General features: G+C 40.3%; 1 protein-coding gene across 18 annotated transcripts in view; it reads right to left on the reverse strand.

Moving 5' to 3' along the window:
* Positions 1-14,287, reverse strand: part of PARD3 (par-3 family cell polarity regulator) — a 437,461-nt gene that overhangs the window by 379,325 nt on the left and 43,849 nt on the right. For 17 of the 18 annotated variants that reach the window (XM_068146264.1, XM_068146259.1, XM_068146253.1 and 14 more), the window contains exon 2: positions 10,981-11,082. In XM_068146264.1, the coding sequence (XP_068002365.1) occupies positions 10,981-11,082 (102 nt within the window). Of the gene's footprint in view, positions 1-2,624; positions 3,000-10,980; positions 11,083-14,287 lie in introns of those variants that run through there. The other variant, XM_068146252.1, reaches the window with a different exon arrangement.

Consider the following 14,287-nt stretch of genomic DNA (forward strand, 5'->3'; position numbering starts at 1 on the left):
GCACTTGAAGTTGACTTCCTTCTGCCTGGAGAATACATTTGAGATTCCCAAAAGACTTCAAAACAAGCTCTTGGAAAAAATAAAATATACATCAGGAAGAACATCAATAAAAGAAAATCAATCACTGGCTCTGGTTTGCAAAGATAAATGCCCAAAAATTATTTGAGATTCCTCTCATTCCTATTTTTTCTTTACTGCTCCATAGCAATAAGTATCTTAATAGATAACAAATAATTTGCTTTGCAGGTACTGGTGCTATGGAGTTTTACTCACCAAACCTGTCACACACCAACAGCACATCTACCATATATGTTCCTTATCACAGAGCTTAATGTGACAAACCACAGTCCCTTTCCCTCACATCCCCAGTCTTTCCACTGTCATTTTTCCACTGTTTCCTTCTCATAAGAAAGTAGAAAGTGCAGTTCATAGCCCTTGTCAGCTCTCAGATGCTCACAATATGAAAGAAAAACAAAAAAAAAGAGAGAGAGATAACAGGGAAAAGTTATTCATGTCAATTCTATAGCTTTCTATGGAATTAAAAACAACCACAGGTTTGACAGCAACAAACCATAAATCTGCAGCTGACACCAGTTCTCTTACAAGTTCTTGTAGGAGCTTAGGATCCTTCCAAAACCTTGTATTCACAACATAAGTAGCTATCAGGAAAACAGCTTCAGATCTTAGTTAATCCACTGAGGCCCTAACCCATGTCACAGTAATCAGTCAGCTGGCGATGACAAAGAGAAACAGGACTTGAGAGACTCACAAAAGAGCTAAAAATAGTACTAGATCTCTTTTGCACGTTCCCTTCACATAAGGATCTGGATCTCAGATTTTCTTCATGTAACTGATTTTCTTCTTCATCAAAAACATCAGAAGGGGCAGCTTCTAAAGATACCAAACATTTCCTGTTTGCATAATTCTCATATCACTGAGGAGTTACCACCTTGTCAAGAAAAACAGAATTCAGATGATTAAATAACCAAACCAGGAAGCATAAATACACTCAGGAGTTGTCCAAGCATCTGCCTGAATTCAGTAACTGAGCATATTTTTATCCTTAGCCACTAGAGGTCACAAAATAACCATGGCAGCCATCCAAAAGATGAGGGGGCCTCAAGTGCCTCAAGATCTGGGAAAACTGAAATGATGTGCACCTAAAAATGAAATTCTCACATTAAGTAGTCTGTCCATCTCCCCAAAAGATGCAATGGACATAAATGCTCCCAGATGTGATTTCATATTTCAAATCTTCATAAAATTTAGATTTTTTTTATTTTTACATCTCAAATCCTATCTGATAGTAGAGGGGAGAAAAACCACAGTCAGAGGTCAGTGCTCTTCTGAAGGTGTTCCAGACTTCTTCAGCTATTTCCTCACTTAAAACTTCTGGAACTTCAATGCAAACAAAAGGGTTTCATCTACAGAAACACACTGAAGCAGGAATATTCTAACATTCTACTAGTCTGTATTTTTCTATTTAAACAGACATTCTAAGTTTTCAGGAGAAAATCATTAAAAAAAATCAAATATGCCCACATACATCAAATTAATTCTGTTTTTAAGCTAATACCAAAGTTCACACTGGACAGAGTAACTTGGAGTCTCTTACATCTGAACACCTTCAAAATTTAGGACCAGATGCAATGGTCAGGGCCCGAAAAGTATTTGCTCATGTGAAATTAACTTTCACTGCTAATGAATACCTAGTCTATTTTAAAGCATTTCTGGAAACACTATTAGCAATGTATTAAAATGCTTGGTGTTCTACACAGCTAATTAAAAATTCCCTGGAAAGTTCCTTTAAGCCCTTCCAAAAGGCACCCTGTGCATACCAATGCAGAACGAGAAACAGCTGATGGTGATCCTGTGCTCGTTTCACATCAGATCAGATTGGAGATCTGCATACAAAGACATTCCATGAACTGACTCACTTCATGTTATTCCATTAGCTACAGCATACACTACATTTTCTCTTTGGAGACATTTCATTTTGCTACATCCCAACTACAAAAGACAAAGTTCCGTGTATGAATGTCTTTTACCATGGCAGCGCAGCACTGCCAAGGCATTAAGCTGCCCTCTAACTCTAAGAACTGGTCCCACCAGAACAGGTGCTGCTGCTGACTTGCATGACCTGTTCTAGAGTAAGTAAAATACTTTGCTCCCTAAAGCTCTCAGTCTGGTACATTTCAACATTAAAACTAATAATAACAAAGAACAGTGAACCAGTTGTAATCTGAAGAGTAATTTCCAAGAGTTTCAGTAACCATCGTGTTCCTCAGCACAACAGACAACACTACCAAAAGCTCATAGGGCATGTATTACACCATAGGAGTAACAACTTGAGACAAAACAGAAATCCTAAAGCACACCATAAAAGCAGAACAGATACAGATTGCTCTTGCAATAAAATTAACACAAGTTTAGCTAGCTTCTAAGAAATATGATAGCACAAAAATCCAGCTTCACCTGGACAGAAGCTTGTACTTACAGCCATACTCTCACACAGGTTACAAATCAGCAGAGACCTTTCCTCCTTGTAGTAACACAGCAAGCTTAACAATCTCTAAGGGTTTAGGAAGTGAAGAGATTTTTCTGAGGAATATCCAAATACAAACCTGCTTTTTCTGAGCCTGTCTTTTTTGGCCCAATGTAGCCGACTTAAAGCTAAGAGACTTGGTCTGTCTCCTCACTTTCACTGAATCTCTCCGGCGATCGTATGAAAAAGACGACGACTTCTTTGTAATTTTCCTCTTAGGTGTGTCTGCCATTTCATCCACCAAAGTATGGTTACCTTCCAGCAAACAGCCTCCCAAGAAAATAAGAACCCAGTACTAGCAAGCTTCCACCAAGCTGACAGGGAACAGTCTTCAATCCTATAGGAAGTAGAGCAACCTTCAAGGAACAGAGAACAGAGGCTGCCTAAGAACAATTTCAGTTCTTCCAGCAGGCTGCACAAATGAAAAGAGCTGATGGTCCGGCAACGCTGTATGTCACCCAGGAGCAGGCAGAACTCCTTCTTGCTGTATAAACTCAAACAGGCTTCAGCAGTGATGCTAATCTGAAAAATGTAGTGACTATCCTGCTGAGCACGCTAAAGGTAAACGGAAGGTAGCTCCCTGCACACCAACAGGGTGTGGAGTACACCAGCAGGGTGTGGGGATGAAGCAGAAGACTTTGGGTTCAAAGCATCTTCTTAACTCCTTCCTTTCTGGACTACTCCTAGGAAGGTATCTCAAAAGTCAGACCGGTGAAAACTCCCCAAACCAGACAGCGTATAATTTCCTTCTCTTTGGATCCAAGGCACTTACTGAAGGAACCTTTAGCATGAGGTAGGTGCCACATCCATTAGGGACCCTGTTTTAACCTAATTCAAATATTCCCTTTTCTCTTTGTCACACAGACTATTCACACTACAAACTTGTGAGCCACTCTACCTACTAAGCCAGCTAGAAAATACAGTCCAAGCCTATATGTTCATCTCACTATCCCTCCTGGGAAATAGCTAAGAAGTTACACCACTCTCTTAAGACCAGTTGGTATCAACTGGTAAGAAGGCAATGCTAATGGATTCTCATCCTAGTGACAGTGTGGGAATCTTATCAGACAGCTGAGATTGCAACTTTTGTACCAGGACTGTGTTTAGGTAGGAATGTTTCCCTTGCATAACACATTAGTCAAGGAACGCTACAAGAGTGCAGAGCCCCAAGACTTGCTGCTATTGATTTCCATTAAGCAAAACATATTCAAAGCACAACGCCGTGCACACAGGAAGGTGCATGCAAACCCAGCAATGTCAGGTTTACAGCTGTGTTGATAGCCAAGAAGGAAAGCTGTCTTTTGACAAACTTATGCCACTGTCCAGGGGCTTTTCCAGAAACTTTTCCTTATTTTATTCATGATGTTACTTCACATAGAAAACAACTGTGAATAATTTATACTTACAGGATTACCCATTACTATAATTAAGCTTTAATATGGGTCAGTCCTCTGGTGTATGCATCTCAACACCTCTGTTAGGAAATATCTCTGAAGTTGGAACAGTATTTCTTTCAAGACCTGATGCTATAAAGAAGTAAGAGGGTAATGATAATGAATTCCCATAACTAACCTTTTCTGCAAATTCTCCCTTTCCTGTAGGATGAATAATATACCTCTAGGACAAAGTGGAATTGCTAAAATTCATGAAAAGCTATCTAAGTAGCATGCATTTATTAGCCATAATGGTCTAATTCTAGATTCACTGTAGGTTTCCACTGAAGAATTAGAAAGCAGTGCTTCGTATCTATGTCTGTGTGGTGAATCTGTAATTATTACAGGACTCATTCACTTCTCTACCTATAGCCTTGCCACAGGGACCACTGTGGAAGCTCCAAGGCCACTTGCTGCACTGAAAGGGAAAGTCTCAGCTTGATAATGTTCTCATTCTCCTTCTTCCTACTTCTATTCCACCTCAACCACTCCCAGCAGTGAAGTCCTCTCCCTTTCTCCTTGGCTCCCCAGATCCTTCAGTGAATTGATGACACTCATGAAATAGCAGAGAAACATTCTGCTGTCTTTGCAAGGAGAAGCCTTCTGCCATTTCAGTGCATGAATCTGCTACTGATACCTACTAACTTAGAAACATTTAGGAATAGGTAGTCCTCCTAGAATGCATTTATTGTGTAAACTAAGAATCATTAACTGTGTAAACAACAAGAAATTGTAACTGTGGGCTTGAGAAAGAAATTTAGAGCAGCAAACTGGTTTAGACTGACTGTGGTCAGTCTGTCTCAACCATATCAGACAGCCTAGAAAGCATGAGCAAAGGAGTTCATCTAAAGGCCGTAGGGAAGAAGAGGGTGGATGCCCAAAGGACCACCAGGAGACCCCCACAGTATATAATGGAAGATGTGTACAGGAAATTTACATATGTAACAAATTCCATGAGCTAATATGAATATGTGAATCACTTCTTGGAAAAATGATGATTCTGTATGAGATGTAAGCAGACACTCTCTGAATTTTACTGGCTTTGGGACATTTGGATCCCCTCTGTGTCTGGCACTGAAATAAAGAGATGCCTGCTTCCTAACACCTCATTGGTCTTAGGGAGTTTACTTCCATGGGGTTTAGTCTCATCCCTAAGTTTTAGCTTCACAATGTTTATTGGCAACACCACAAGCATTTTACTTTCCTTCTTCAACAGAAGAAAATATCAATATTTGGATTATGTTATTCCAAATACATCTTCATTAAACAGCAGCTGGGAATAAGGACTATGTAAAAACATTTTCTACTTTAAATCCACCAGCCAGGGGTACCTAAAAACCACATGGCCTTCCCAACAATAAGAAGCCAGAAAACCTGGCTGAAACAGAAACATTTTATCTATTTGCCATAATTTCAGCTAGCATCAAATTGCCAATCCCTGAAAATGTAATTGAAATTAAAAAATAATAATCAAACTGCAGAATTCTAGAGTTCATTGCTAAGGGTTTCTTTTAATTATTTTTTTAAACAGAAAATAATGATGGGATTGCCATGTGAAAGGTTTCTCTCCCAGTATCAATACTTTCCCAAGCTCAGCGGCTCAAGTAGTTATTTTAAGCTGCTACAGGAAAAGAATGCCTTATGCTCAAAATGTGTTTTGCCAAGTCACTTATGAGTAACAACAAATTGTTTCAAGGTCATCCTGCTTTCCTGGGAGCTAGGAAAGCATTTACAGAACAAGAGAAAAGCTGCACAGTGTAGCAGAAAGAGACCATGGCAGGAGTTGATATTTAATTTGATGGAAAAGTTTTGAGGAAAAAGGAAGAAGGGCATACCAGCCATGGTATTGTGAATGCCAAGAATCATAGGTTTCAGCAATTTTTTTGCACTTTCAGGGTTTGCTGCCAGATTTAGTGCCCTGGACCTAGGTGTTCTTTCATTCACTCCAGGTTTTTAATCTGTTAATGGCAGAATGAAACTTCAGAAACCAAACATACAGTTGTTGTTTGTGCTGTCCATTGGTTTAGGGTTAAATTCTTAAGTAGCAGAGTCAAGGAGAATTCAAATGTAAATTGAGCTGTAAGTTTGCTTAAATCAGGCTGAGAGACACCCAAATTTGGAACAAACAACACTAAGCTTTCAGATTGTGTGCTGATGGAAATCTAAAGATAACCCAAGTTTATCTGCACAACTTTCATCAGGTTCAAAAGCTTTTTAATGTTCTGGAGATAATGAAGAGACTCGGGGTTAACAGATTCTCAGTCTTTCTACCAGTAACATCTTGCCAGTGGTTCTACCCAGAACCTACTACAGAACTGGGGTCTTGTATAACTGCCCCTAACAATAAGAGTGATGGGAAAAAATCAATAGCAACAAGATCTTGTAATCATAGCTCTCCGGTCCCTAGCTAGCCTTTAACCTTAACTTCATAATGCATTTGCTCAAAATAGACTTATTTTTGTGCTGGTTTCAAGTTAACATTTGTTACAGTCATCCTTTCCAAACTCACATTTTGTGTATCACATGCCTAACTCAAGAGTGCTTTCCAAGAGGAAGTAAACAAAACAACAGTATTATTTAGAATCGACCATCTGTTTAACACAAAGTCAATTCCTTTCCACTACACTGGGAAAAACTCCTAACATGCCTTCATATTAGATAAAGAAGCCTCTCAAAGAATCTCTCCCATCACACTTGAAGCAAACAGGTTCTGAATTTATAATAACAAGAGTCTCTACAGGTCTCAAAAGGCAGATTTAAATGAAGTTCAACTGATCTGACTGAATTTCAGCAACAAGTTGATTACTTAACATGGTTAAGTCTATGAATGTTTGCAAACTAAATTTTAGCGCAGATCTCTGAAATTCATATCCATCCCCAACTCATTCTCATCAACAACATGTCAACCAAAACAGCAGCTTTCTGTCTTCCTAGGAGATTCAGAGTATGCCTAACCAGCTGTAAGCAGCAATATCACCTTGGTCTTACAGTGACCTGGGCCAGATACTAACACCAGGCACACAAATGCTGTGATAGGCAAGAAATTTACTCCAGACTGTAACTAACCCATATTCCTCCATTTTTCATCTCTGCACTCAGTGGGCTTAAAATATTAATTATGAAGGGTGAAGAGCCCACAGAATATTTGAAAGGAAAAAGCAAAGAAAGCCCTGCTCCTTACTAGAGAAAAATAACCCCAAGATGTAACCCTAAGCATACCCCAGAACACAGTGGCTATTTTGGTGAACTAGAATGCTGAATTCATTAGGGCACTGATGAGGGAAATGAAGTGCCAATGCTTTTACATTTACAGGTTGTTAATCCCAAACCATCAAACAACTGATATATTTGGGCCAATGAAATCATGAACAATTGACATTAGGTTCACACCTTGCATTGTTCCAAACTAGCTCTATTTGCCCAGCTGCTCCTCAAAAGCAGTGGCTGTTGAGGGCAGATACTTCTTGTTCTCTTGGGAAGGAAAAACTCAGACTTTGCAGAAATGTTGCTACATCAAATGCAGACATTTAGATCTCCAAAGTTCTTCACTGAGCAACAGCCTGAGTGCTAATATGAAGGGGGAAAAAGTGCATATAATTGCACATGAAATCATTAAGTTGTGCAAAACAAGAGTGACAGTGACTATCTCAGTGAGAATTCAGCAGGAAGAAAGTTATATTCATACACATACTTTTAAGATTTCCTGAATATTTTTTCCCCCTGTGATGTCCTTAGAATCAATGAGGTTGGAAAAGACCTCAAAGATCATCAAGCCCAACCTGTCACCCAACACCTCCTGACTACTACACCATGGCACCAAGTGCCACATCCAATTCCCTCTTGAATACCTCCAGGGAGGGTGACTCCACCACCTCCCTGGGCAGCCCATTCCAATGGCTAACAACTCTCTCTGGGAAGAACTTTCTCCTCACCTTGAGCTTAAACCTCCCCTGGTGCAGCTTGAGGCTGTGTCCTCATGAGTAAGCATTTTATATTACATGCAAGGATCACTGAAGTTGTCTATGTGCCTCTGCCCGACAGAGGAAGCCATGGTTCAGAAAGTTGTTTTTCTTTTTTTTCCTTGAGTTGGTTGGGACTTTTCTGCTGCTTAGAATGTCTGCCTAGAGAGAACTGAGCTGAGGTCATCAAGTATGTTACCATCAAGCTGGAAAAATGTCAAGCTGACATATGTTTTCTGACATCCTTTAAGCTTTTCCAAGTAACAGAAATCCAACCAGTTTGTTAGTCTACCTTTAAAATTTTGTTCTAATTACTAAATGAAGACGAAAGCTGAATTATTTCTCCTTTAGTTCAGGAAAAGAGATATTTGGTATTTATCTGTCCAAGCTTTTCAAGGAATTTCCTCAAAGTGTACCAAAGGTGCACAGTAACAGCCAACTGATTTTCACAAGTACAGCTAGGTAGTAAACAGCCCAAGGAACCGGTCTTCAAGAATGCAAAGGACTTCCCTGTGAAAATGAACACAAAGTTATTTGGCACTCAGCTTTGAAATACCCTAGATATTTTTGTCCCAATTAAAAACAAAATGCATATAAGCTGATGTTTAATTTTGAGCATAACCAACTAATCCTACAGACCTTAGTAAACTAGGGAGGTTCTCCTCCCCCTCTAACTCTGCCCTGGTGAGACCACACTTGGAATACTGTATCTAGCTTTGGACTCCCCAGTTCAAGACAGACATGGATCTGCTGCAGAGCCCAAGGGAGAGCTATGAGGAAGATTGCAGGACTTGAGCATCTCTGCTGTTAAAAAATGCTGAGAGACCTGGGGCTGTTTAATTTGGAGAAGAGAAGGCCAAGAGGGGATCTTATGAATGTCTATCTGAGGGCTGGGAGTCAAGACGAAGTTACCAGGCTCTTTCGGGTGGTGCCCAGTGACAGAACAAAGAATAACAGGCACAAGCTAGAACACAGGAAGTTCCTCCTCAACATGAGGAGACACTTTAGAGTGAGGGTACTAGAGCACTGGAACAAGCTGTCCAGAGAGATTGTGGAGTCTCCTTAGGTGATCCTGCTTTAGCAGAGGTGTTGGACTTGATCTCTGAGAGTCACTACTGACCCCTAACATTCTGTGATTCTGTATACATACAAAATAACCACTCACTGGGCATATATTCATAACCTTGCACAGGTGAGACCTGGGTCAGGTTCTGCTAACACAAAACTAGTGGATTCATTTGCTATGGAGGAAGCATCAAATTCAAAGCTGTCAATGTAAAACTAAAGGCAACCAGGAAGGTCAGTTATAAAATGTAAGACAGGAAACTATAAAACAATGACTAATGACTGAAATGCTTGAAAAGAAGCAAACACAAAGGTCAAGTGAGAATGATTAATGCAAGGATTTAAACCAGTATAGAACAGTGCACATTTATACTGCACCTTCCTAATCAATGCTACAAGGCCTTTTAAATAAGGGAAGTTTAACTGATAAGGGCTATCAGGAGAGATGTGCCAGATTCACAGAATCAGAGGATATAAGCTTGGCAAATACAGAATACTACTAATTAGTAGGTATCTTATCCATCTATACACAAAAATAATATTGCATTAATGACTTGGGCTGTTTCAGTTGCAGTCAGAGTTTTTCAGCTATTAGTCACACACATAAAAACACCCACAGAGTTTCACTGTGAGGAATTACCCCACTTGAAGGCGGTAAGACAAGGTAACAGCTAAAGAATGAGGTCTGGAAGTCATCAGGATTCAAACTTCTTCTGAAGGGAGGAGCACGTGAGGAGCGAAGTCATGCTTGATTGAAGTAAGTTTTAAAAATACCTCTATATACACACATGCATATATAGAGAGAGAGTGACAACTTGCACCAGGCTCCTTAAGGCCTGGAAGCAAAAGCTAAACTAATCACACAGCTGAGCACTTCAGTAGGAGATAACTAACTAGAGGTTTTAATTAGCTTTTCATGAAATCTTAGCTGGGCACTATTTTTATGGAAGAAATTCCTGAAAACTCAGCACTGTTACCCTATACAGCCTGAGTAATCCCAACATTTCAGACAGCAAGGAGTCACCACGTCCCAAGACTCCTCACATCATTTATCTTTATAAAAGCCCTGGTTGAAATAACTATGTCAGTTCAATTTTGTCACAAGAAAGAACTGCGGGCAAAGTATCTATGAAATGAAATTCATGAAAAATTAGCCTAAGAGTCATCACTTGGCCATTTTTCAAGGAACCTTCAGAATGCTTGTTGCTTCCAACAGAAGCAATTAAAGATCCTGCCTGTGAAGGAGCAGGGGGTCCTGAAAAACATTTCCAGACTGAAGTCTGCATCAGGCTCAGACACTCTCAAGAGCTTCAGCAAATGCATGTGGCTTTGCAAAGCAGCCTATTTACATAGGATTTCACAGTTTGCCACAGCGTTTCTTACCTTACTCTTCTGCAACTTGTAATTCAGAGACGCAAGTATCTATAACCTCAAACAAGCAGCCAATAACCAAAAGCCTATTAGCTGATTGTGCTTTAAATCCCTGCTTAGAAAAAGAGAGGAAAAGCACTCAAGACCCAGCAGTGAGTAATTAGTTTCTCAAGTTCTTGGTAACTAGCTGATCCTCCCAAAAAAAAATGATTTTTAAAAGCCAATCCAGCAAGCCTCCAGAGTTTCAAAACAGCATGGGGGTTTTCTACATGTATTCAACTGGTAAGATGAAGCCAAAATATTAACTCAGAGGGTCAATGTTTTTGCACCACTATTTCATCCAAGGTTTTTCATCCTTGCAGTCTCCTTGTCTTACCGGACCTTAAAGAGCCAAAAAGGATGGCAAAGCCATGATGTCAGTATGAGATTTCCTGGACTTTTTGAAAAACATCAGAGTAACAGACTTCTCACAGCTGTTAAGTAAACTAGGTAAGAAAAACCCCTAAAACCTCTCTCCTGACTCCCACCTTGGGACCCAGGCAGGAAAAGCGCTGCTCTGCTGACGCACGGAGCGCGCCGAGCTGCGTCTGCGGGTATTTGCACTTACACGGTCTTTGTCATCAGCCACATCACAGAGAATGTCATCAAGATCCAAGATCCCACCATCCCCATGCTCCAGTCGATGTACTTGTATCCAGTAGTTCGGATCCTGCATAAAAAGAGAAGAAACTTCCATCAGCTATCACATCCCCAATGGTAAAAAGTTATTCCACCACACAGTTAATCTTGCAGCCCAACACATGCTCAGTGTGAAAGCAGCCATTGAGGTCACATTCCTGTAAAAAAATGTAAATGGAGATGGTAAAGGCAAGGCTCTTTTTTTAAAATTCACACCAGATTAGACAACACACTTGTCCTACTTTTATCAACCCTGCATGAGTCACAGTCCCATCACTGACACCCAGGGGAACAGCATTCCCAGTGTCACTGAATATACGCACTACCGAAAAGGAAAATATGTTGTCCTCTGAAGTATTCCAAACAGTGCTTGAGAGGCACAAAACATAGCAAGACAGAGGTAAAGCACATCAGGGTTTGTTTCACAGGACCCATAAATGGCATAAACCAATATTTAAATCATATCAAAGAGCTTTCTAGCTGTGCTTTGATAGAGTTGGTGGATGGAAGATCTAAATTTCATACAAAGAACACTTCCTACATTTTAATTAAGAGACACACATACAGACATACACAGGGGTAATATATATGCATCTGACACTCCTAAAGGACTTAATTCAGGTTTTCTCTGCTAATTTCTCTATCTCTAAGCCAATTCAGAAGTGAACCATGAGACAGGATTCATTGCAAAATCAGAAATGGAGGCAAACTAGTTCAGGTTTAAGAGAGTCTGATCCCTCCTATGTCACATACTTCATTTTTGTTTGCATCACTTAATCCTCTTACTGAGGACGGAAACATCAACAAAAGATAACTGCAAGACTGGCTCAGTGGCTTGACTACATCCATCAAAACAAACAGCACCCAAACTGAAACTGCAACTTGAATATTCCTGTATTTCTAATTCCTCCAAGTACTTCCCACCCCCAAGCCAAATGTAAGGAAATATGCACAATCACAGAATCAACAGCAGAAACACCCACTGCTAAAGCACTAGTGTGCTATTTCAGCATCTACAACCTGCAGTAAAAATAGCTTGGATACATAAGCTGCATCACTTTTGCTAATTAGTTCCTTTTAAAGTTTCTCAATATTGCATAAGAAGTTTTAGACAGACTTCATTTTTCCTGCATCACCTATTTGTTGTGCCATAGCCTGAACTGCTCTGGATGCTTTTCCTGTCAGACAAGGTCCTGATACAAAACAATACATCAGCAAGACCAGACAAGAAACACAGAAAACTAGTCTGGCAAGAATTTGCTCTGGCAGGATTTGGTAAGTAAATATGAAATAACAATGAAACTTTTCATTAAAGCCCTCTCCAAACTTCACAGCAGTCCTTCTCTTGAAGCCATTTTACTGAATCTCACAGAATCACAGAATGTTAGGAACTGGAAGCGACCCCAAAAGACCATCCAGTCCAATCCCCCTGCCAGGATCACCTAGAGTAGGTCACACAGGAACACATGCAGGCAGGTTTTGAATGTTTCCAGAGGAGACTCCACAACCTCTCTAGGAAGCCTGTTCCAGTGTTCTGTAACCTTCACAGTGAAAAAGTTTTTTCTTATGTCCACATAGAACTTTCTCTGCTCCAGCTTGCACCCACTGCCCCTTGTCCTATCACTGAGCATCTCTGAGCAGAGCCTGGCTTCATTCTCCTGACTGTATTTATAAACATGAATGAGGTCACCTCCCAGTCTCCTCTTCAGGCTAAAGAGCCCCAGCTCCCTCAGCATTGCCTCACAAGGGAGAGGTTTTACTGCCTTCCGCATCTTTGTGGTTCTGTGCTGGACTCTTTCAAGCAGTTCCCTGAGGTTCTTCTTGAACTGAGGGGCCCAGAACTGGACACAATATACCAGATGTGGTCTCACCAGGGCAGAGTAGAGGGGAAGGAAAAACTCTCCCACCCACTAACAACTCCCCTTCTAATAGACCCCAGGATACCACTTTTTAACTCTATTAAAGGCTTCTAATAAATCAAGGATTTGGTGGAGGAGGCTTGGGAGGGAAGGAAGGTCTGAGGGAGGGGTAGGGGGAAGGATTACTCATATTTTGTAGAGATTAATTTAAAAATAAATGTATTAAAACTAATTGTTTTACTAAGTTAAGAAAATCCAACCCATATATGCTTGCAAATTTTGACAATTAATACTACATACTAACAAACCAAAACAACAGGAAACACCCAAAATCTCTAAACATTCACACTTAAATTCCTGTTCTGTGTTCTGTCTACAATGAACAAAGGTTGCATAAAAAACAGCTCACAGTTTGCTAGATACTAAAAAAGCAGACCAAACTGAACCCTGATTTGAATTCAAGTGCTACTAAACCACTGCAACGTGGATGTCTGTACTCACAGCCTGCTCCAGTTGTGTTTCTCGAGCACAGCCAACAGACAGATATTCATCATTCTCTATGCAACAGCAGCAGCACAGGCTTCAAGCATTTTCTGAAGCAGCCAAAAACACTGTTTTGGCTTGGACTAGTTACTGAGTCATAAAGTGGAAATCGGCAATTACCAAAGTCTACTGGAGTTTACACAACTTTATATGCAGGATTAACTGGTCCCATCACTCCTACAGGACACCCAAAACACCTTCAGGGTCACCCTCAGCGGGTGGCAGCATAGTACTCTCAAGCGAGAGCGGGCAAATAAGGGACTGGCTGCAACACTTGCCCACAGAGAAACAACCTGCTCAGGGCAGTACAGTGGGGTGTTTTGATGAGCAAAAAGGAGAATGTCCTCCAGTTAGAAACCAAGAAGAGTAAAAAAATTTGACTTCTCAAAAGTGTATTTTTGTAAAGACAAAACAAAAACAAGCTAAGCAACACTGCAAGAGTTACTCAGGAGCTTCTCAAGAAACCTGCTTCAGGGTTGGTCTAGTTTAAGGAAAAAGAACCCAGTCAGACATTTGCTGTTGCTTCAACATTTGAATTTGTGTATTACAACTTGATTTTCATATTCTGTCAACCAAACAAAGCCAAGTTTATATCCTCATGACTGTGGTTGTGTAAAAGGGTAAGGCACTCTCCAAGTCTACAATGAGATATCAAAACATGCTTTGATAGAAAACTCCCTAGCTCCACTGCTCCACCAATGTGTAACTTCACAATGTGTGATTATTCTGTGAGAGCTCCCTAGATGCCTTTGTCACTAGTTCATGCAGAAGAACTAGCAAGTTCACTTCATTGAATGCAGGGACAGAAGCAATGCTAAACCTGATTTATAATAT

The sequence above is a fragment of the Melanerpes formicivorus genome, unplaced genomic scaffold (genome assembly GCF_026170545.1).
Source record: "Melanerpes formicivorus ecotype bairdi unplaced genomic scaffold, bMelFor1.0.p_v2 SCAF_13, whole genome shotgun sequence".
In the NCBI taxonomy this organism is placed as follows: domain Eukaryota; kingdom Metazoa; phylum Chordata; class Aves; order Piciformes; family Picidae; genus Melanerpes; species Melanerpes formicivorus.